General features: G+C 36.4%; 1 protein-coding gene across 1 annotated transcript; it reads left to right on the forward strand.

Annotated features, from left to right (window-relative positions):
* The first annotated feature begins 1,791 nt into the window (after positions 1–1,791).
* LOC110876697 lies at positions 1,792–3,397 on the forward strand. Its single transcript, XM_022124859.1, has 7 exons — positions 1,792–1,944; positions 2,035–2,302; positions 2,449–2,530; positions 2,630–2,757; positions 2,856–2,940; positions 3,018–3,153; positions 3,251–3,397. Exons 1-7 carry the CDS (start codon positions 1,792–1,794, stop codon positions 3,395–3,397), a joined length of 999 nt encoding a protein of 332 aa, XP_021980551.1.
* Positions 3,398–23,359: the final 19,962 nt, after the last annotated feature.

Raw genomic sequence — 23,359 nt, forward strand, 5'->3', positions numbered from 1 at the left:
GGGTCGTTTATATGTGTGGCCAAAGCACTTAGTTTTTGAACATATTTGATGTTAGATTACTAGACGTTGATGTTACTGTTTTTGCTACGTGCTTGTGCTTAATATTCTATGTTTTTTGTGAAATAATTAGTGCTTCGAAATTGTATGTATCTTACTTTAAGAATCAAGTAAAGTATTCATCATATTAAACACCATTTAAGTAATTTGTTTGGTTAGTGCCAGCTGTATTATTTCATTAAATTTTATAATAAACCGTCACTTTTTTTAAAATTTATGTAAAAATAAAAGTAAATATTATTTTGTTTCCTTTTTTAAATTGTATAATCGATAATATATATTTTTTAAATAAAAACCTTCCATTTAAATCAATTTAAAGTTTTTGTTACCTTCATTGAATATCTGGATAACAAAATGTTTGTTTCAAAATGCTCTACTATTTTATACATAAAAAAGTTTGGTTAGTGAAATAAAAATTTTAGAAATTAAAATTTCAATTTTATTAAACTTGTGTTAATAATTTGCACCAAATTGTTTTATTAGTATTTATAAGTAACTTAAATCAGTTATGTAGGAATGTATTATATGGTAGAGGATCCTGTAAAAAGTGCTCAAAGTGTATTATAACACTATATATAATACTATATAACACCATATAAACATTGTATAACAATATGTAACACCATATAACACTATGTAACACTGTATATTATTAATATATAACAAATATAACACTGTAGGTTGTCTGATAGCATGTCTATGATAGATGTATAGTGTTATATTTGTTATATAATGTTATATAGTGTTACATAGTGTTATATGGTATTATATGGTGTTACATATTGTTATACGGTGTTTATATGATGTTATATAGTATTATATATAGTGTTATAATACACTTCTCACACTTTAGTCCCTTTTTACACTATCCTTACCCTGTATTATATAATGTATATAAATTGACTTTTTGATTGCATAAATTAGAAAGTATAAATAAATTAAAGTTTAAACAATGAAATAATTTAAATGTTTTTTGATATATAGTATAAATAATGATGTATATCAAATTGATTTTTTAATTTTAATGTTTCAGTTTTAAAATTTTAAAATATTTGTGGCCGTTTTTTTATATTTTAATAAAACATTCGTAAGGTTGTTTTATTTAAATTTGGAAAGTAAAAACAGATTTTAAAACCATTACAATCATGCCATATTTAATTAATCAATTAAATTTAATAAAAAAAGCGAAATTAACTACAACCTATTACCAAAAAAACCAAACAACTGTTTCCTAAATTATATGGCATGATTTAATTTTCTTTGTTTGGTCACAAACCTAAAGTTTCAACCTTCTTACACTTTGAGTTTACCTTTTAAATATTAAATTTGATGTATGTTATGTGGTTATTTTTTTGGGTGGTATTGCATTTTGTGTTGTTTTCATCCATTAATTTAGAGTGTAGATTTAGCATTTTTATTCAATAAATCTTATATATGTTTTTTGTCAATTTTTATTGTATCTGTAAGTTGTTTTAAATAATTGATTTTTCTTTCATTTTTTTAGGTATTGAATAAAAATGTTGCCTAATCTTTTTGAGATTTGTAGTTTTTTTAGAAATGTCAATCCATTTCTAAAGATATTAATTTGTTAATTCGGTAACAATTTTTTATATTACTCAACTGATTTTTTCTACTTGACAAAAATAACTAAACGAAATTTGTATATATATTCACTTAATTTATTCATTTTATTCACTTACAAATCATTTTCTAACTTCATTCATCTCTTAATCAATGGATAAAAACCGTGTTACTTTCTTAAACAATCTTGATTGGAGATCCAAGTTGTTTACCATCAAGGTCAATGTGTTAAGACTTTGGATTCCTGTGAATCCAAAGAGAGAAGGAGAAACCCTTGGTATTGAGATGGTGGTCATGGATGAGCAGGTATGTTTGAATGTCATTTGCTTTCTAAAATGTAGGTTAATTTTTATATTGTTGTTTATAGTAACTACTTTAATTTGTGTTTTTGATTAGGGGACCCGGATGCAGGCTACTGTTTCGAGCAAGTTTATGAAAAAACATGAAATTTTGCTTAATGAACATGAGTGTTATTACATATATAAATCTCAACTTTCCGTCATTATGTCAAATTTGAAACACTTTGAGAAGGAACATGCTATTAGCTTAAACTTTGATACATCAGTTAAAAAGTGTGAGAATTTTTATGGAAGTGTATATTGTATTCGGTTAGTATCGTTTGAGTCCATAAAAGCTGGTGAAGTCGATGTCAAGTATCGACTTGGTTTGTACTTCATAATATATAACAACTACATCATAAATTAAAAAATATATAAATATAGATTACATATGTTTTAATTTTTGTTTTTTGTGCTGATTACATTTGTTTTTAATTAAATTTTTTTTTTCCATATTTCATTGGGTATGTAGATGAGTGGTCTGAACCAGAAGTGACCAAAATAAAGATGGGAAAAGATAGCAAATACATGAACATGCAATTGCTAGATGAAGAGTCTGTTTATTAAATGCTAATTTAATTTCATTACAATTTTAGTATGATATATGTTTTTTACATGATATCCTTATATGTGTTTAATTTATATTTATGTAGGGGAATCAAGTTAAAGTGCACTTTATGGGATGAGTATTGCGATCAGATGTTTGGTTACATTCAGAGCCATAAAGAAGAAGTTGATGTTGTTCTGCTTGTGCAGTTTGGTAGTTTCTACAAGTATAAAGGTATTTACTATTAATAAACTTTGTGGATTTTATATAAATATTTATAAGATTTAGGAAATTGAATATCTTAATCTCTTATCTAAATTTTTTTTACACAGGGAAGATAATGCTATCTAATGCTTTCCAAATAACCAGGTTGTTTATCAATCCTGACATAGAGGAGATTCGGTCCTTTAGAACAAAGTAAACAGTTTATAAAATAAATAGGAACTACTTATTGTTGTTTTATAACATTTTTTTTCTTATATTATTTTAACTAGGTTTGTTGAGAAGATATGTAAAACATCGTCTAATGGTCAGAAATCTATTGGTTCATCTGGAAACATCAGTCTTGCGGATGACTTTTTATTCAAGCATCCTTTTTCCAATTTCCTTGATATTACCCTGTTGGATAAGGTGTGTGTCTACTTTTTAAAAGTAGAAATAAATACATTAAACAAAATTGTTTATAATATTTATATTTATAAATCTATTTTATTACATTTAATTTCAGCCTTGTGAGCTCATAGTTCATGGTTTGATCATGAGTGTGGATGATAAAGATGATTGGTACTATGTTGGTTGTGATCAGTGCAATCGAAAGGTGGAGACAACATTTGTCATTGAGGAAGCTGAAGACGGTGCTGAGGAACCAAAGTGATTCATGGTTGAAGAATTTTTAACAAAAACAATTTATCTTTTTTCGAATATTGCTGCTTTGGTTTGGTTTGTGTGTTTGATTGGTTTGGATTGATTTGTGATGGTTGGATGGTTTGTTTTTTTAAATATATGGTTGGTTGTTTTTTTTATTTGAAACATATGGTTTGTTGGTTTTAATTGTTGGTTTGGAATATTTCGTATTACCTATACTCTTTTAACCTTTATCTTTATCTTTGTTTTATTATTTTGCATCTTTAAAATGTTTCCTAAAACATTTGTTTATTTTTTTGTAATTAGACATTTTTAAACTCTTAATATTTTTTTAATATTTAACTTGCAAATAAAGACTTCAATATTCTAATTCTCTAATTTATTTTAATTTTTAAAATATTTATATAGATTTTAAAAGTATATTTTTTTGAATCCCCATTAATTTATAAAATATAATTTTGTTTTTTTGAAAACCCCTCAACTCTTTTAAGATTTAGTAAACACTTAAATTGGTATGATTTTGTTTCCTTTTTAAAGTTTTATAACCGAAAACTTATATTTTTTAACAAAAATCGCTGACCTTTTCAAAAAATGATCTAATAATATTAATAATATCAACTTATGCCTAATTGGACAAACCAAAAAAACTAAATTCAAATTCAAATATTGTAATTCTATTTTAAATGTTAATGTAGATTCGTTTTATGTAAATTGTTTCCATTTTTATGTAATAAATGATGTTTGACCTTACTAAATCTTCTAAAAATAACAATTTACAAAATATTAATAAAAAAACTATATGTGAACCGAAAATACTATATTTATATTCCATAAAATGATTTAGTTTAAATAACATACTATATTAAACTCATATCACAGTTGAATGTTGTTTTTATTAATTTTATTTTTTAAAATCTCCAAATAATGGACGAAAAATTCTGAAACAATAAATTATATATTTTGAGATCTTCATTGTTTTACATTATTTTATACCTACATAATATTTAAAAAACTATACATATTATGATATTAAGTTAATAATATTTTTTAAGTCTCATAATAATGTAAAACATTCTACACATGATCGATTCTATAATTAAATATCTTGATTGTTATATATAACATCATCATCCTTCTTACAAATCATTCATTCAATAACATCTTAGAAATTCATATTAAGGTATTACTCTAATAATGTTCAGCATATCAAATATTTTTAGATAAACACAGATACCACAACTCCTTTTCATAATGTACTGTTTTTGTTAAAAAGATTATTTTTATGTGTTTTTATAATGTTTAGGTATTATTGATACAATGGTTGAGCTTCCTTTTCACTTGATACTTTTCCACATTTTAATCAAGATCGATACGAAATCAATACATCGTTTCAAGTCAGTATCTAAACAATGGCGTGATGGCCTCTCATCTTCTGAATTTGCTTTCAAACGTGGTTGTTATGTTGAAGATTATCTGGTAGTATTTGTTGTGTTATAGTATTTACATTAAAAGACAATTAATTTTGTTAACAAGTTTTTATGCTATTAATGTCATTTGATGATCATCTTTTTTCAGGAAATGCTACAAGACCAAGTTGTGTTCATTACTTCGTCTGTTTTGATGGAATTGTGGCCGCGTGAACTCATTCAAATTTATAAGTTTGATCATCAACATTTACCTCAAGAAAATTCAAACGTTTTGGAGGAGATTGTGATGTTTGAAAATGGCGAACGTACTGTTTATCAAGTTTATGATTATGACAATTAGCAGCTTTTGTTCACGTCAAATAATATGGTTTTTGCCTATTGGTTAATCGTACTTTATATATAGATTCTATCATAAGTTTATTGTTTGTCGTACTTATCTATTTCAAATCATCTTCTTACTTATAATCAAAAGTAAAGTATTCATCATATTAAACATCATTTGTAAATTGTTTGATTAGTGCCAACTGTATTATTTCATTAAATTTTATAATAAACCGTTATTTTTTTTAAATTTACGTAAAATTAAAAGTTAATATGATTTTGTTTCCTTTTTTAAGTTGTATAACTGATAATAAATATTTTTTTAAGAAAAATGTTCCATTTAAATCAATTTAAGCTAACCCAATAAGTTATAAGTTGCTCCAAAATAAGCTAACCCAAACACCCCCATAACCTTCAAATCTTTTTATTTTTATTCTTTGTACACTGACTTTCAATTGATGAATAGGCTCGATTGATGAACAAACCCTAATCGTTAACCTTCGTATTTTCTCACATCCCAGATCCATATCTAATTCATCTTCTCCATGTTAAAACTCGCAAACCCTAGATCTCTCTACTAACGATTGAAGGTTAGAACTATTTTCACTTCTGCTCATACACAGATCGGTTTGAAGAGGAAATCCAATCTTCTACTCACATAATTTGCAAATATCGGTAAGTTTATGTTTCTTATCTTTTGTTTATTTTCCTATTTGTAATATGTAACTCAAATCATTCATCTCTTTAACGATTGGTTTTGAATGTTTTGAATGACTGAGATCTTGAATTAGGGCTGAAATTGTGTTTTTAGTGCCTTTTTGTCGTGATTCGTTTTGTTAAGGTATGTTATATGTTCTGTTTTCTCATTCATTTGTTGATATATCATCAATCTGTTTTGATCTGATTCCGTCTCTTTATCTATGTGTTTGTTATCGATAATTTTATTTTTGATATTTTTAACACATTTTCTTTAAAAGTTTGCCTTGTGGATGCTCATGGTATGTTTGATATTAATGGATCTATTATGAAAACCCATTTAATCTACTGATTTGCAGGGGGATCTCATGGTTCATTTCATGGCACCCTTATAGTGATACCATCATGTGTTTAGGGATTGCATGTCAAGCCAAAAGTTAATGGAAATGAGCAATTGATATCGGTAAGTTTGAGATAACTCATGTTGCCCTTTAAATTACATCAGGTTAGAGGTGACGTTGTTTGATGACAGTGTGATTCATCTTAAATTTGATGATTGTCATATATGTTGTGTTGCACTGATGTTCGAGGGTTAGTTAAGGAAAACAAATACCGGTTAAATTGTTTGTAGATTGGTATGAACTGGCATAAATTTACCTAAACTTGAGAGCATGGTTTATGTCATCAATTTCAATTTCTGACTGCTCTAAATGCCAAATTTTTTTGTTTTGAGGTTTTGCCCTTCTATAAATGCCAACTTTATATAGCCGATTCTGAAAAAAAATATCTGAAATGTCGACTTAATGTTGTGTGTTGCATATTTACTTTGTCAGAAATGTTGTTGACTTTTACGAAATATATATATGTTTCGTATTTGGCCGACCAATAAAAATGTTTAGGGAAATTTTCAAATTGTTTACTACTTAATACAAATTTAGCTTTTTTTTGTTATGTTGATTTCTGATGACTACAAAGTAATTGGGATATGACTCGATTGCTATTTGTGGTACAATTTGAATGAATTTTGTCACACCCCATTTCCACGTGTATCACCGGTGGGCCCGGTGGGGGATTACCGTGACGTAGTTGGCAACGATATAGTCAAACCACACAATTATATAAATGCACAGCGGAAGCTTTAAAGATAAATATATACTTCAACCTCTGGTGGTAATATCAAATGTATTACAGAAGTCGAATGTATCCACAGCGGATCAAAATAATAATAAAATATTGTTCATTCAGATACGGCATCGAGTTTGCGAGACTATTCGTGATGCCTAGGAAGCTATTACCAGCCCATTTCGTATAGTACCTGCACTTAATCTTTTGGGAAAAATACGCCAGTTTACACTGGTAAATACATTCAACTGACACATTTGAAAATGTTTATTAAAATTGATTTGAATGCACAAGGCACAAACTCTTTTATAACTTGGGAAAATTATTAAAATCTTGTGAACGTATTACATGTTCTTTTATGCGTTCAGTAGCCCGGGTCGTGCCGGGTTAAAGATTTATAGACACACCACACTGCGTAAAACCGTAGTATAGAAACCAACGGCTACGTCTTTTAATTAAATGTCGACAATATATACCGGGTGTACGCCTACACCGGGAGGTCGATGGTTGTGGCCATTTCGTAAAATGATGCCAAGGATATCCGGGACAACGGTCATTAAACCCCCCCAAAGGCTTTTAAGAAACAAAACTGTTTAAATGAGCCGATCATATTATTTAATTAACCACCTAAGCGATGGAAAAATATAATGCTCAATCAAGCGGTATTAACATACCGTAACCCAAGCCCGTATAGGGGAAATAAGTTAAAGTATTTACCTTTGCAAGTATTATTCCTTAATTTGATTAAATCACCGATAGCTTTTACTGGGCTCCTAATCTGGAACGAAGGTTTTAATTAACCTCTTAGAATTCTAACGGGTCTTTATATTGGCCGTAGCCTGGACCGGTTAGATTCCGGAATATAAATATGGTTTAATCGCGCGAAAAGGCGAAAACCGAGAATGGAATGTGATTCTGCCCCAAACAAGTTCAGAGACTTGTTTTATATGGGTTCAAGGTTCACACTCTGGATTTTGGGGTCAAAATAATATAGTTTGACCCGTATCGGCTAATTTATGAAAACTAGTTTCACAAGCCGAACCGTGCGCGCAATAGGCGAAACGGTTAACCATGAGAGTCTTACGCTTATTTCCTAAGTCAATATGCCTTAAAGAGGTTGTGGTACCAGTAGGATACCTTCCGTGATGCCCGTAACGAGTTTAAGTTAATATTACGCCCCGTGGGGGCTTTTCGGTCATTTTAAAGACTTTTAAAGGGCTTTTCGAGTTCTACAGGAAATCTGGGTTTCCCGATCAGTTTGTAAAGTCTAAAATACTTTATTTATTATTTAAAATCAGTAGCAACTGGAATCGGGTCAAAAGGCCTTGTAGAACTCAAGTATTGGCCAAAAAGGGCATATTCGGTATTTACCGAACCGTAGCCATAACCGCAGGTTATGAGCAAGGTAAAAATTATTAAAAATCTTTAAAATTCCAAAAATATTATTTTATAACAGTGGGTAAAAGTTTTGGTGACGAAATCTTGGTTTAGATGGGCGTTATGCTAATTGCGCCGTTTATTACAAAAGTTTACTTTAATCGCGCCATTTAGCATAACTCTCATTCTAGACCTCGGATTGGCGTGAAACTTTAAGGACATGCTTATAATTTTGTAAGCAAGGTTATGGTCCGTTCACGTGTCCGAAATACTCGTTTTATTTTTAAAAGGCCGTTACGGTCAACTTTTAGGCGATTAACGGAAATGCGTAAAAGACTCGGACAATTCATGAACCGATCACAGAGGTCTATACCACCATGTAACCTGGTCCTAAGAGAGTCCTAAAGCAAAAGTCAAACTTTTGCGACATTCGGCTCCGAACCGGGTCAATATAGCAAATGGTCGATTCAAACGAGCGTAAACAAGTTTATATACTTAATATCATGTTTTATGAGTGTCAAAACAGGTTTCATGGCATATACATTACAGATTATGTATTAAATGGCAAAATAGCTTTCTGTTGACTTTTTAAGTGCACGTTTGACTCGACATTTGACATAGTTAGAGTGGTGATCAGAGGAACCTTTTTAGGGGTTTATTACCCACATTAATACCAACTCATAACTACCTTTGATTCATCATAAGACTGAACCATCTCGGATTTATTTTAAAGTCAAACCGTATTTACGACGGTTTGGTTTCTAGTGATTTTCTAAGCATAAATTGAACTACAAAGGATCTAATGAACTTACAGAAGTTAAGACTTGCTTAGAGAGCAATGAAGAACAGTTAAGAGCTTTTAGAATGACCAGAGAAGTGTTGTTGTGTTGTGGTGAAAGTTATGAACACAAGTATGCTATTTATAGCCAAAGTCAAGGTCCAAGATCATCACACAACACCCTACAACTGATCATGGATGGTTGGCATGTGTCCTAGAGGGTTATGGGTCGAGTAGGGGGCACCCATGCTGCACTAATTGTCCAAATGATCGTTCACAAGTTCAAAAGGCAAGTCTGTCCAAACATTCTGCATCTGGGCGTCCCACGCGGCCCGCATGGGAGTTCCATGCATGTTTTAATGCGGGTCGCCTGAGATTCAAATATCAGGCGAGTAAAAGAGGTGGCTCGCGGCCCGCCTCAACTTAACCCGAATCTTCACGCGGGTCGCGAGAGGTTGGATTTCCAGAAATTTTAAATCTTTTGTAATGATTATCAGAATCCGGTAATTAATAACGAAATCTTTCGTAATGATTTACCTGACCTTTCGGGTTTGAAGGGGTAACTTTGCGGTTTGGCCCTCGGTTAATTACAACTAAGGACCTCGTGTTATTTACCCGCGTTGTTAAGTCCCCGGTTAGTTTATTAATTATTCAGAAAGTCTTAACTTTCATTATTGACGCTTTTAACCCTTCTCATACGAATTTGATTATAACTTTCTCGTTTTAAAACGGAACTTGGCGGAATTTATACAATATGTTCTAGTGAGCGTATAATACTGTTACAAAGCCTCGGGAGCGTTAAAGGGTCACTCAGAGGTATTATTAAACATGTTGACACAGTTAACCCCTGTAGCTTGTAATCTCTCACTTTCTTCCGTGTTTCGCTTCCGTACGATCCATGATTTATTCGTTTGAAGGTACAAGCACCATTTAGGATTACTATACAGTATATTTACCCTTGTTTGACATCTATAACTCTCGAATTTACATACATTCAAGGTTTGTCAAAATTAGTCCTTTATTTAATATCCATGCCACGTGTAATCAAATGACACGTGTTAACACATTATTGGACACAAAAATTCGAGGTGTTACATCCTCACCCCCTTAAAATAAATCTCGACCCGAGATTTACTCAAATAACTAGGGGTACTTTTCTTTCATTGTGGCTTCGACTTCCCACGTATATTCGGGACCTCTACGAGCATCCCATTTGACCTTTACAATCGGTACGTGCTTTCTTCGAAGCTTCTTCACCTGTCGATCTTCAATCGACAAAGGTTTTTCTACAAACTTTAAGCTCTCATCTATATGCACATCTGTGTGTGGAATCACCAATGATTCATCGGCGAAGCACTTTTTGAGATTGCAGATGTGGAACACATCGTGAATTCCATTGAGCTCTTCAGGCAAGTTCAACTTATAGGCAACTGACCCGACACGTTCAATGACCTCAAAAGGTCCTATGTATCTCGGACTCAGTTTGCCCTTCTTGCCAAAACGCATTACCCCCTTCCAAGGTGATACTTTAAGCAACACCTTTTCACCTACTTCGAAGTGAAGATCCTTACGTTTTGGATCGGCGTAGCTTTTCTGCCTGTCACGGGCAGCCTTGAGACGTTCCCGGATCTGGACAATCTTGTCCGTTGTCTGGAAAACAATATCTGGTCCCGATAATTGGACCTCTCCTACTTCCACCCAACAAACAGGTGATCTACATTTCCTACCGTATAATGCCTCGAAAGGCGCAGCCTTTATGCTGGTATGGTAGCTGTTATTGTAGGAGAATTCGATTAGGGGTAGATTCTTATCCCAGTTACCACCTAAATCGATCGCACATGCATGAAGCATGTCTTCTAACGTCTGGATAGTACGCTCACTTTGACCGTCCGTCTGTGGATGGTAAGCCGTACTGAAGTTCAAACGCGTACCCAAAGATTGCTGGAAACTCTTCCAGAAGTGAGACGTGTACCTGGTATCCCTGTCGGAGATAATAGTCACAGGTATGCCGTGTAAAGCTACAATCTTATCAACATACAGTTGGGCTAACATATCGGAGCTATACGTCTCCTTGATGGGTAAGAAATGAGCTGATTTAGTCAGCCTATCGACTATGACCCATATTGTATCGTTTCCTTTCCTGGTTTTGGGTAACTTGGTTATGAAGTCCATAGTTACGCATTCCCACTTCCACTCGGGAAGTTCAGGCTGTTGTAGCAAGCCAGACGGCTTTTGGTGCTCGGCTTTGACTTGAGCACAAGTCAAGCACTTTGCTACGTGGGCGGCCACAGACTTTTTCAAGCCTATCCACCAATAGTTCGCCTTTAAATCTTGATACATTTTGTCTGCACCAGGATGGACAGAATATTTGGAACTATGGGCTTCCTGGAGGATAACATCTCGTAGTCCTCCATAAATCGGAACCCATATACGTCCGTTCAGTCTAAGGATTCCATCCTTGCTAAGAGTCAACTGCTCCTCAGTTACTCCTAACTTTTCGTTAGGATAATTAGCTTCCAACACAGCCTCTCGCTGTGCAGCTAATATCCTCTCAATCAAATTGTTCTTGACTTCAATGCTCTTGGCATTGATTCTAATAGGTTTTACCCTTTCTTTCCTGCTCAAGGCATCAGCGACTACATTCGCCTTGCCGGGATGGTACCTGATCTCGCAATCATAGTCATTCAAGGTCTCCATCCAACGACGCTGCCTCATGTTCAACTCCTTTTGATTGAACAGGTGCTGGAGGCTTTTGTGATCAGAATAAATCACAAATTTAATACCATAAAGGTAATGCCTCCACAATTTCAGTGCAAATACAACGGCACCCAACTCCAAATCATGGGTGGTGTAATTCTTTTCGTGCACCTTTAATTGTCGTGAAGCGTAGGCAATAACCTTGCCCTTCTGCATAAGCACACACCCCATGCCTGTGTGTGATGCATCGCAGTAAACTACGAATTCTTCTGTACCCTCAGGTAAGGTCAACACAGGTGCGTTGCTTAGCTTCTGCTTCAGAACTTCGAAGGACTCTTGCTGCTTTGGGCCCCAGATAAACTTTTCCTTCTTCTTGGTTAGGGAGGTTAAGGGTGCAGCAATCCTCGAAAAATTTTCAATAAACCTCCTGTAGTATCCTGCCAATCCCAGGAAACTACGAATTTCGGTAGGCGTCTTTGGCTCTTGCCAGTTCATGACCGCCTCTACCTTAGCGGGATCCACTTGGATACCACGCTCACTCACAACGTGACCTAAAAACTGAACCTCTCGTAGCCAGAATTCGCATTTCGAGAATTTGGCGTAGAGTTTCTCACGCTGTAGTAATTCGAGAATACAACGGAGGTGCTTCTCGTGGTCAGCTTGGTTCTTGGAATATATAAGGATATCGTCGATGAAGACTATGACAAATTTGTCCAAATATGGCTTGCAGACGCGATTCATGAGATCCATGAACGCAGCCGGTGCATTTGTGAGCCCAAAAGGCATCACTAGGAACTCGTAATGACCATAGCGAGTCCTAAATGCTGTCTTATGTACATCTTCATCTCTGACCCTTAGCTGATGGTAGCCCGACCTCAAGTCGATCTTTGAGAAGTAGCTCGCTCCTTGCAGCTGATCGAACAGATCGTCGATCCTTGGCAAAGGATATCTATTCCTTATGGTAACTTTGTTCAGCTCACGGTAATCGATGCACAACCGCATCGATCCGTCCTTCTTCTTTACAAATAGGACAGGTGCTCCCCAGGGAGACGAACTAGGTCTAATAAAACCTTTTGCCAACAGTTCATCCAACTGGGTTCTTAGTTCCTTCATTTCAGTAGGAGCTAGCCTGTAAGGTGCTCTTGCTATCGGAGCTGCTCCTGGTATGATATCTATTCTGAATTCCACTTGTCTACTTGGTGGTAAACCAGGTAGTTCTTCAGGAAAAACCTCGGGATATTCAGAAATGACAGGAAGATCCTCGATCTTCGGCTTGGGTTCTTCAATTATCACCTGAGCCATATAAATTACACAGCCTCTGTCCAAACACCTAGAAGCTTTGAGCATAGATACATCTTCGGGCAGTCCATACTGCGTGTCTCCTCGAATGGTAAGCGATTCACCACTCGGGGTCTTTAGCACTATATGCCTTTTGCCGCAAATGATTTGGGCCTGATTACGGGATAACCAGTCCATGCCTAGAACTATGTCGAAACCCGCTAGTTTGAAAGGAAGTAGAGATAGAGGAAAAGAATGGTTCTTAATGGACATTTCACATCCCTCTAGCACAGTGGAGACGGTTTCTATCGTGTCGTCTGCTAACTCTACCTCGTATTTCACGTCTAGGGTCTTGATAGGCATATTTAATAGTTGGCAAAATTTTTGGTCTACAAAGGATTTATCGGCGCCTGAATCGAAAAGTACTCTTGCAAATATATCATTTACGAGAAAAGTACCTGTAAGCACATTGTCGTTCAGCACAGCCTCCTTCGCATCCATGCGGAAGACTCTCGCATTTGACTTCTTGGTCTCCTCTGCCTTTTTGGCGTTCTTAGGGCAGTTACTCTTGATATGCCCCTTCTCATTACAGCCATAGCAGGTTGCATCCTTGATCTTCTTGCAATCCACTGTCTTATGATCCTTGGACTTGCACAGTCCACAGGAAGGAGTCTTTGGCTGCGACTGTGAATTCGACGCAAACCTACATTTCCTAGAGTGGGGTTTCTTGCAGATCTTGCAGTTGGGTCTTTCACCAGCTTGCCCATCCTTCTTCGTCTCCGACCCTCTTTTGCCATCACCGTTTCCACGGTGCTTCTTTCCTGACCTTCGTGAGGTATCATCCTCACGCTTCCTTTTCTCAGCCTCCTTGCTCCTTAGTGTCCTCAGACGGACAGCATCTAATGTGAGAGACAAGGAGAGGTCAGTAACTGACCTGAAGGTCGTCGGCCGAGAGGCCTTTACACTCGCCTTTATCGCAGGCTCCAAGCCCCCAATGAAACGGGCAATTCTTCGGGGTTCTGGTGTCACAAGGTATGGGACCAGGCGAGACATCGTATTGAAGCTCGTCAAATAAGCCTGGCAGTCCAGGTTCGTCATCACCAGTGACACAAAGTCAGCCTCGATCTTCTCAACCTCATGCTGAGGGCAGTAGTTTTCCTTAATGAGAGCAATAAATTCCTCCCATGTCATCTTGTATAAAGCAGACTTACCTGATGCCTGCACCAACGCTCTCCACCATGCCAGGGCCTCGCCCTTAAATGACTGGGACACAAACTTCACCACATCCTTCTCTGCGCACCCACTGATGTCCACAATAGTGTCCATCTCATCTAGCCAAGTGATACAATCAACAGCACCTTTCTCCCCCGTAAATTCCCGGGGCTTACAAGACACGAAGTACTTGTAGGTGCAACCCTTGGCACCAGATGCATCAGTGTACTCTCGTTCACGACGAATACTATTTTCAGCTGACGAGTGATTGTCGTCATCCTTCTTGGGTTGAGAGGGTGGTTTGGAGTGTGTCTTTGGTTTGGAGGGTGGTTTTGTTACAGATCTGCTATGAGACTCAGTGTATTGACGATCAAGAGCTGCCTGAACAGCATTGTTAATTAGAGCCTTTAGCTGTGCGCATGTCAAATGCACTGGCGCATTGTCGTAGTCATCTTCATTTGTATGGCTATTCTCTCCATTGGGATCTGCCATTGTAACTTGAATCTGTTACAGAAGATAACAAAATTTTTATTTAGAAGCTTATTATGGAATTGTCTTTTATGACAATTCGTTAACCATGGTAACAGAGACCATATTTGGTTAACTTATTACTCACTTAGTTTTAGGATTTGAATACATCCTATTTTAGCTATAACAATAATATTGGCGGCATAAAGCCTAATCACGAGGATGTTTTATACTATTAGCCGAGATTTCAGAGAATCAAAGGCATAGAGATTTTAACCGTAGTCCTTTTATCTCTTTCTGACAGGGAGTCATAGACCACCACTGCCTTTTGTCTTTATAAGACAATTATTACGGCCCATAGGCACTACACCTCTAATGGATGTTTTAATATGGTTGGCCCGTAGGCACTACATCACTTAATGGATGATTTAATAAGGTTTGGCCCGTAGGCACTACATCACTAATGGATGTTTTAATAAGATCTGGCCCGTAGGCTCTACATCACTAATGGATGTTTTAATAGGATTGGCCCGTAGGCACTACATCACTAATGGATGTTTAAATAAGATTGATCACCTTCATTGGTGATTTAACCCACGATTTATAAATCATTTAGTTGGGTTTTGAAATCCTTAAAGGATTATTGTATAAGAATGACGTGCGTGATTTTAACGAATCACATCTGCCATGATTGTTAACATGCTTGCAGCGGTTAACAGGGAATCTGAATCTTTTAATTAAGTCCTACCATCTTGGCCGGATCTTAAAAGACACCAGGCTAGGTTTCACTCGTAAGATTCTTTATTTAGGCAGATCAATTTAAAAGGAATGGTTTTGATTGATTTCATACATATTAAAACAAAACTCATAACATACATTCCATAATCTCAATTACAATCACATATTGCCCTAAACGGGTCTTTTAAATAGTACATACCTCCATAGAGGTTTAAAATAAGTGACGAGTCCACGCAGGGACTAACATAAGATAAGTGTCCATGCAAGGACTAAAAGATAAGTCCACGTAGGGACTGAAATATGATAAATGTCCATGTAGGGACTTCTTTTAAAGTAGAAATTACATTAGTACAACTATTAAGGGCTAGTGGTCACGTTTCTTCTTTTTGCCCTTTAGTAGGTTCGCCAAGCCTTTGAGAAATCCTCGGTGGCTCTTTTTCTCTTCTTCGAACTCTCTCTCCACACGATCTAGTCGATGGAGTATCTCTTCCTGTTCAGGAGGAGAGAATCGTGGTTGTGGCGCTTGCTGCGGAACTGGAGGTCTGGGAGGTATTGGGTACCCATGAGCTGAGTAGTCCGGAGCCCCCATGTTCCCATGAGCTCCGTCAGGGTAGCGTGCATTATATCTAGCCGACACCACATATGGGTCGCGCTCATAATTGTAGTTGTAATGTGCCTGAGACGGTTCGAACGAGTTGTAAGCCGTTGGACCCGTGTAAGCAGGTATGGGTTGGTCGTACCCAAATGGTGGCGAATTTGGTGCAGCTGGTGCGGAGTTCGCCTCCTGTATAGGACTTGAAGGTCCTTCTTCTTGTAGTGGCGGATAGTGGCTACTACTAGAGTGTCGAGGGGTGCTGAAGTGGATACCCCCTCCTCCTCGTGTGGACATACGAGCATTTGTCCTCCTACGCCTTGGCGGATCAGGCATTACTGGTTGCGCCGGTGGCGGAGGTGGTGGCGTAACTGCCACAAAGCGTGAATCCTCAGAGGGATCCTGTGGATGTCACGGTTGTTGTGATGTCTGTTGAGGTGGTGTGTAGTACCACTCATGTCGGTCGAACAACGCTTGGAAACTATCTGGTCCCTGATAGGGTGTGCCATGGAAGGATGACCCGTCAGAGACTTCTATCGGATGCGTGGGCGTACCACGAGCAGGTTCTGTTGGATCAGTATCTTCGTCCATATGATCCTCGGAGAACTGATCTTGTGGCCCTAGTGGAACAAATCCTGAAGGCTCCTGTATGTAGTCAGCTGGATTAAACTGACCTATGAAGTATGGAGTAGGGTCGTCATAATTCCGGTGCGATACCGAACGTTGTAGAGGTAAGAAGGAAGGTTGTGGGTTGTTGGGATCATTTTCTGAGTTTGGCCCAAAGGAGTGCCGGTATGATGGCGTCGAGCTGTGCGAGGTGGAATGCCTTGCAGGTTCGTAAAGGTCTCTTCGTCGTTGTGGTTCTTCGCTCCTCGTCATTGAAGTAGGTCTTGTACCTGACGGTCCAGCTTCGTGATCGTGATGCGTCACGATATCTCCTCTGCCTCTTCTTCCCCTTCCTCTTCCTCGGAATATTACGGGTGGCATTTTTCCTGCTTTATAAAACTTTAAATACCAATAATAAAAGCAAAAGACAAAATTGGAATAACAATTCGAATTTGTCCTAAGTTCTTGTCTAGACTCAAGTATGTGCAATTGTGTCATTGAGATTAAACACATTGCCTAATGTGTTTAATTCACTCAATGTTGGCTCAGATACCAACCTGTCACACCCCATTTCCATGTGTATCACCGGTGGGCCCGGTGGGGGATTACCGTGACGTAGTTGGCAACAATATAGTCAAACCACACAATTATATAAATGCACAGCGGAAGCTTTAAAGATAAATATATACTTCAACCTCTGGTGGTAATATCAAATGTATTACAGAAGTCGAATGTATCCACAGCGAATCAAAATAATAATAAAATATTGTTCATTCAGATACGGCATCGAGTTTGCGAGACTATTCGTGATGCCTAGGAAGCTATTACCAGCCCATTTCGTATAGTACCTGCACTTAATCTTTTGGGAAAAATACGTCAGTTTACACTGGTAAATACATTCAACTGACACATTTGAAAATGTTTATTAAAATTGATTTGAATGCACAAGGCACAAACTCTTTTATAACTTGGGAAAATTATTAAAATCTTGTGAACGTATTACATGTTCTTTTATGCGTTCAGTAGCCCGGGTCGTGCCGGGTTAAAGATTTATAGACACACCACACTGCGTAAAACCGTAGTATAGAAACCAACGGCTACGTCTTTTAATTAAATGTCGACAATATATACCGGGTGTACGCCTACACCGGGATGTCGATGGTTATGGCCATTTCGTAAAATGATGCCAAGGATATCCGGGACAACGGTCATTAAACCCCCCAAAGGCTTTTAAGAAACAAAACTGTTTAAATGAGCCGATCATATTATTTAATTAACCACCTAAGCGATGGAAAAATATAATGCTCAATCAAGCGGTATTAACATACCGTAACCCAAGCCCGTATAGGGGAAATAAGTTAAAGTATTTACCTTTGCAAGTATTATTCCTTAATTTGATTAAATCACTGATAGCTTTTACTGGGCTCCTAATCTGGAACGAAGGTTTTAATTAACCTCTTAGAATTCTAACGGGTCTTTATATTGGCCGTAGCCTGGACCGGTTGGATTCCGGAATATAAATATGGTTTAATCGCGCGAAAAGGCGAAAACCGAGAATGGAATGTGATTCTGCCCCAAACAAGTTCAGAGACTTGTTTTATATGGGTTCAAGGTTCACACTCTGGATTTTGGGGTCAAAATAATATAGTTTGACCCGTATCGGCTAATTTATGAAAACTAGTTTCACAAGCCGAACCGTGCGCGCAATAGGCGAAACGGTTAACCATGAGAGTCTTACGCTTATTTCCTAAGTCAATATGCCTTAAAGAGGTTGTGGTACCAGTAGGATACCTTCCGTGATGCCCGTAACGAGTTTAAGTTAATATTACGCCCCGTAGGGGCTTTTCGGTCATTTTAAAGACTTTTAAAGGGCTTTTCGAGTTCTACAGGAAATCTGGGTTTCCCGATCAGTTTGTAAAGTCTAAAATACTTTATTTATTATTTAAAATCAGTAGCAACTGGAATCGGGTCAAAAGGCCTTGTAGAACTCAAGTTTTGGCCGAAAAGGGCATATTCGGTATTTACCGAACCGTAGCCATAACCGCAGGTTATGAGCAAGGTAAAAATTATTAAAAATCTTTAAAATTCCAAAAATATTATTTTATAACAGTGGGTAAAAGTTTTGGTGACGAAATCTTGGTTTAGATGGGCGTTATGCTAATTGCGCCGTTTATTACAAAAGTTTACTTTAATCGCGCCATTTAGCATAACTCTCATTCTGGACCTCGGATTGGCGTGAAACTTTAAGGACATGCTTATAATTTTGTAAGCAAGGTTATGGTCCGTTCACGTGTCCGAAATACTCGTTTTATTTTTAAAAGACCGTTACGGTCAACTTTTAGGCGATTAACGGAAATGCGTAAAAGACTCGGACAATTCATGAACCGATCACAGAGGTCTATACCACCATGTAACCTGGTCCTAAGAGAGTCCTAAGGTATATCTATACCTCACTAAAACGGGTCAGAACTGAAGTCAAAGCAAAAGTCAAACTTTTGCGACATTCGGCTCGGAACCGGGTCAATATAGCAAATGGTCGATTCAAACGAGCGTAAACAAGTTTATATACTTAATATCATGTTTTATGAGTGTCAAAACAGGTTTCATAGCATATACATTACAGATTATGTATTAAACGGCAAAATAGCTTTCTGTTGACTTTTTAAGTGCACGTTTGACTCGACATTTGACATAGTTAGAGTGGTGATCAGAGGGAACCCTTTTAGGGGTTTATTACCCACATTAATACCAACTCATAACTACCTTTGATTCGTCATAAGACTGAACCATCTCGGATTTATTTTAAAGTCAAACCGTATTTACGACGGTTTGGTTTCTAGTGATTTTCTAAGCATAAATTGAACTACAAAGGATCTAATGAACTTATAGAAGTTAAGACTTGCTTAGAGAGCAATGAAGAACACTTAAGAGCCTTTAGAATGACCAGAGAAGTGTTGTTGTGTTGTGGTGAAAGTTATGAACACAAGTATGCTATTTATAGCCAAAGTCAAGGTCCAAGATCATCACACAACACCCTACAACTGATCATGGATGGGTGGCATGTGTCCTAGAGGGTTATGGGTCGAGTAGGGGGCACCCATGCTGCACTAATTGTCCAAATGATCGTTCACAAGTTCAAAAGGCAAGTCTGTCCAAACATTCTGCATCTGGGCGTCCCACGCGGCCCGCATGGGAGTTCTATGCATGTTTTAATGCGGGTCGCCTGAGATTCAAATATCAGGCGAGTAAAAGAGGTGGCTCGCGGCCCGCCTCAACTTAACCCGAATCTTCACGCGGGTCGCGAGAGGTTAGATTTCCAGAAATTTTAAATCTTTTGTAATGATTATCAGAATCCGGTAATTAATAACGAAATCTTTCGTAATGATTTACCTGACCTTTCGGGTTTGAAGGGGTAACTTTGCGGTTTGGCCCTCGGTTAATTACATCTAAGGACCTCGTGTTATTTACCCGCGTTGTTAAGTCCCCGGTTAGTTTATTAATTATTCAGAAAGTCTTAACTTTCATTATTGACGCTTTTAACCCTTCTCATACGAATTTGATTATAACTTTCTCGTTTTAAAACGGAACTTCGCGGAATTTATACAATATGTTCTAGTGAGCGTATAATACTGTTACAAAGCCTCGGGAGCGTTAAAGGGTCACTCAGAGGTATTATTAAACATGTTGACACAGTAACCCCTGTAGCTTGTAATCTCTCACTTTCTTCCGTGTTTCGCTTCCATACGATCCATGATTTATTCGTTTGAAGGTACAAGCACCATTTAGGGTTACTATACAGTATATTTACCCTTGTTTGACATCTATAACTCTCGAATTTACATACATTCAAGGTTTGTCAAAATTAGTCCTTTATTTAATATCCATGCCACGTGTAATCAAATGACACGTGTTAACACATTATTGGACACAAAAATTCGAGGTGTTACAAATTTAATGTTTTATCTAATTAGAAGTGTTCACTTTTATATAATTTAATTACCTTTTTGTAGTAATTTGCTTAATTTTAGAAATTACAGTTCTAATTCGGGGATTTTGATTACATGTAGTGTTTTCACAATCTATACTATCTATTAAAGGAGTTTAGAGGATGACCTCGATTTGCCTACGTGTCACGTTCTTAGCTATTAAGGAAGAGAGTAAGACACAAAGGATGTGTCAAGCACAGTTTAGATGATATATGTTCAAGGTAATAAGAAGAAACCCTCTGTTGAAGAAGCAACCAGTGAGAGTGTTTTGCTGGAAACATGGAGGGGTCGGTGACGTTGTCGAGGAGTGTCAGGAAATGCTAAGTGATAGCATTTCCTGAAACTCCTCGACAATGTCACCGACCCCTCTTAAAAATTCCATCAAAACTCTCTCATTGGTTGCTTCTACAACAGAGGGTTTCTTTTTATTACCTGAACATGTATCATCTCAACTGTGTTGATTGACCCTATATGTGTTGTTACATCAAGATTCAATTAGGATTTTTTTGATTTTGAAAATTGATCGATTCAGTTTTGATCACCACAGATGCTTTTGTCATCTGAGGCTATGATGGCTAGATCTGCCGTGTTGTTTCAACATGCCCTAATCGTTGCTGGCTGCCGTTCGCGACTGTTCTAGGTAGCGTTGAGTGTAATTGATGTTTGGTTGATGATAATTAGATCGATGTCACCTAAGGGATATTCAGTCAATGATGTTGATGAGATGCTTCTCACCTGAGACTAAAACTATGATGAAGCAAACGTCTGCCCGAATAAGCGAGGCCTGACATTTTCAAATCATTTGAATTACTTTAGCAAATCATTTATTTAGTGTTGACTGTGAAAATGAATAAAAAAGTGAATTCAAAGTGCATTTTTCTTGTCCTTTCAACATGCGGCTATGATGATTTTGTAGATTAGAGTAAAAATTGAATGAAGATAACATTATGGTATGGCAAGGTCGTAGGATGGCAGTTGTTCATGCAACCTCTCTTGCAGCCATGGTGTTGTCATCTTTATGCACAATCTGAGCCTAACAGTCTGACAATATAAATATTTTTCCTAAACCTGTATCATCTGAAATGTGTTGACTGACCCTGTATGTGTTGTTACATTAAGATTCAATTAGGAATTTTTTAATTTTGAAAATTGATCGGTTCAGTTTTGATCACCTTAGATGCTTTATTTTATACCTTGACTAATTCACATGATTTTCTAAATTTTGAAGCCTTACAAGAAGATTAAAGAAGGTATATTCTTTTTGGCATCTTTTTTATATGTTTTTATGTTTGGATTATTCTGTTAAAAATTGTTTGTACTAAACAGGCTAAGATTGACTGTTTGATGCTTAATGGATACAACTGGTCATCCTGGTCGGGTTGGTTATATATCACGTTGGATCTTTCGGGTTGATGGTTGATGAGGACAACTGGTCATTTGGGTCGGCTCGGGTATATGATTGGATCATTCAAGTTGATGCTTGATGTGTACAAGTGGTCGCCTGGGTCGGGCTGGGTCGGGTTGGTTATATTACGCTGCAACTTTCGGGTTTGATTTATTGTTCTTCTGAATTGATTACTTTCTCTTGAATATCAAATTTTTTCGTTTTATTATTTCTTTTAACTTTCAGGATTAATTCAGTTGTGTAGCCATCTTAATCGACATCTAGGTTTCAGCTGCGATTTTTGGGAAATGATATGTAAGTCCTTGGAACATTTAATTTTTTTTATTCATTTACCTTTCATTTCATAGATTTCTTAGAATTATAAATTCAATTCTTTTATATGACTAGATTCATTATGTGTGACATTTATTTTGTTCATATTAGGTACAAAGAAGAAGCCGAATGATCTCAAATTGTCAAGATGTTCAAGCAACTAGCAAGTGTTTGGATGATATTCATGCTCTTAACCACTTTCTATAACAATTATTACTTAATATGATTAGTGTATTGATTCTCTAAAATTACTTGATTCAAATTTGTGATGAATGATTAGTCCCTTTTACTACTTGATTTGAAAATATATTTAAGATAAAATTTCTATAATTAGTTGTTATACATGAATAAATGACTTAATCTTTTTTTATATAATGTTCTTTATTTTCAACCATATAATACATTCACATTTTATAACATTTGGTTCATATTTTGATAATTTCTTTTTTACTCGACCGGTGTATATTGATCAACAGAATTTTTTATGCAACAGTACAAGACTACGTATTAATAACCTTTACAGACGTGTTATAGAATATGAGATTATATATGGATTTTAATATGGTTTTGGTTGAAGCCCGCGTATTACGCGGGCATTAACCTAGTTTGTTATTAATAGAACAAGTTGCTATAAATCTCTGTTAACACTAGTGATCCGTAGCAACTTACTACCAATATTCAACCCCTACTAAAGATCAATTTTCATTAAGCCATGCAAATCCGAAACAACTTTCAATAGTCTAAGCGAGAACCCAACCAAGAAGGTTTTGCCCCCCTTGGAATCCATGGGCTAATGGGGTTCACCCCTTATAACCCCCAAGATTCCTAGGTTCGAGAAATCATAATAATCTTGATCGAGCATCTACTAACTCGTATCAATGATTATTCGGAGTTTTATTGGTCTTATGTAAATCTTATTGACGAAATGGCTTGATGTTTGAGCTTAGAACTTACGTG

Source organism: Helianthus annuus, chromosome 9 (genome assembly GCF_002127325.2).
Source record: "Helianthus annuus cultivar XRQ/B chromosome 9, HanXRQr2.0-SUNRISE, whole genome shotgun sequence".
Lineage (NCBI taxonomy): Eukaryota > Viridiplantae > Streptophyta > Magnoliopsida > Asterales > Asteraceae > Helianthus > Helianthus annuus.

Excerpts from the sequence above, each read along its gene's own strand:
- LOC110876697 (XM_022124859.1), top strand. The coding sequence starts at position 1,792 with ATGGATAAAAACCGTGTTACTTTCTTAAACAATCTTGATTGGAGATCC. Across the intron at positions 2,758-2,855 it reads TAGTTTCTACAAGTATAAAG|GGAAGATAATGCTATCTAAT; the intron begins GTATTTACTATT and ends TTTTTTACACAG. Across the intron at positions 2,941-3,017 it reads ATTCGGTCCTTTAGAACAAA|GTTTGTTGAGAAGATATGTA; the intron begins GTAAACAGTTTA and ends TATTTTAACTAG.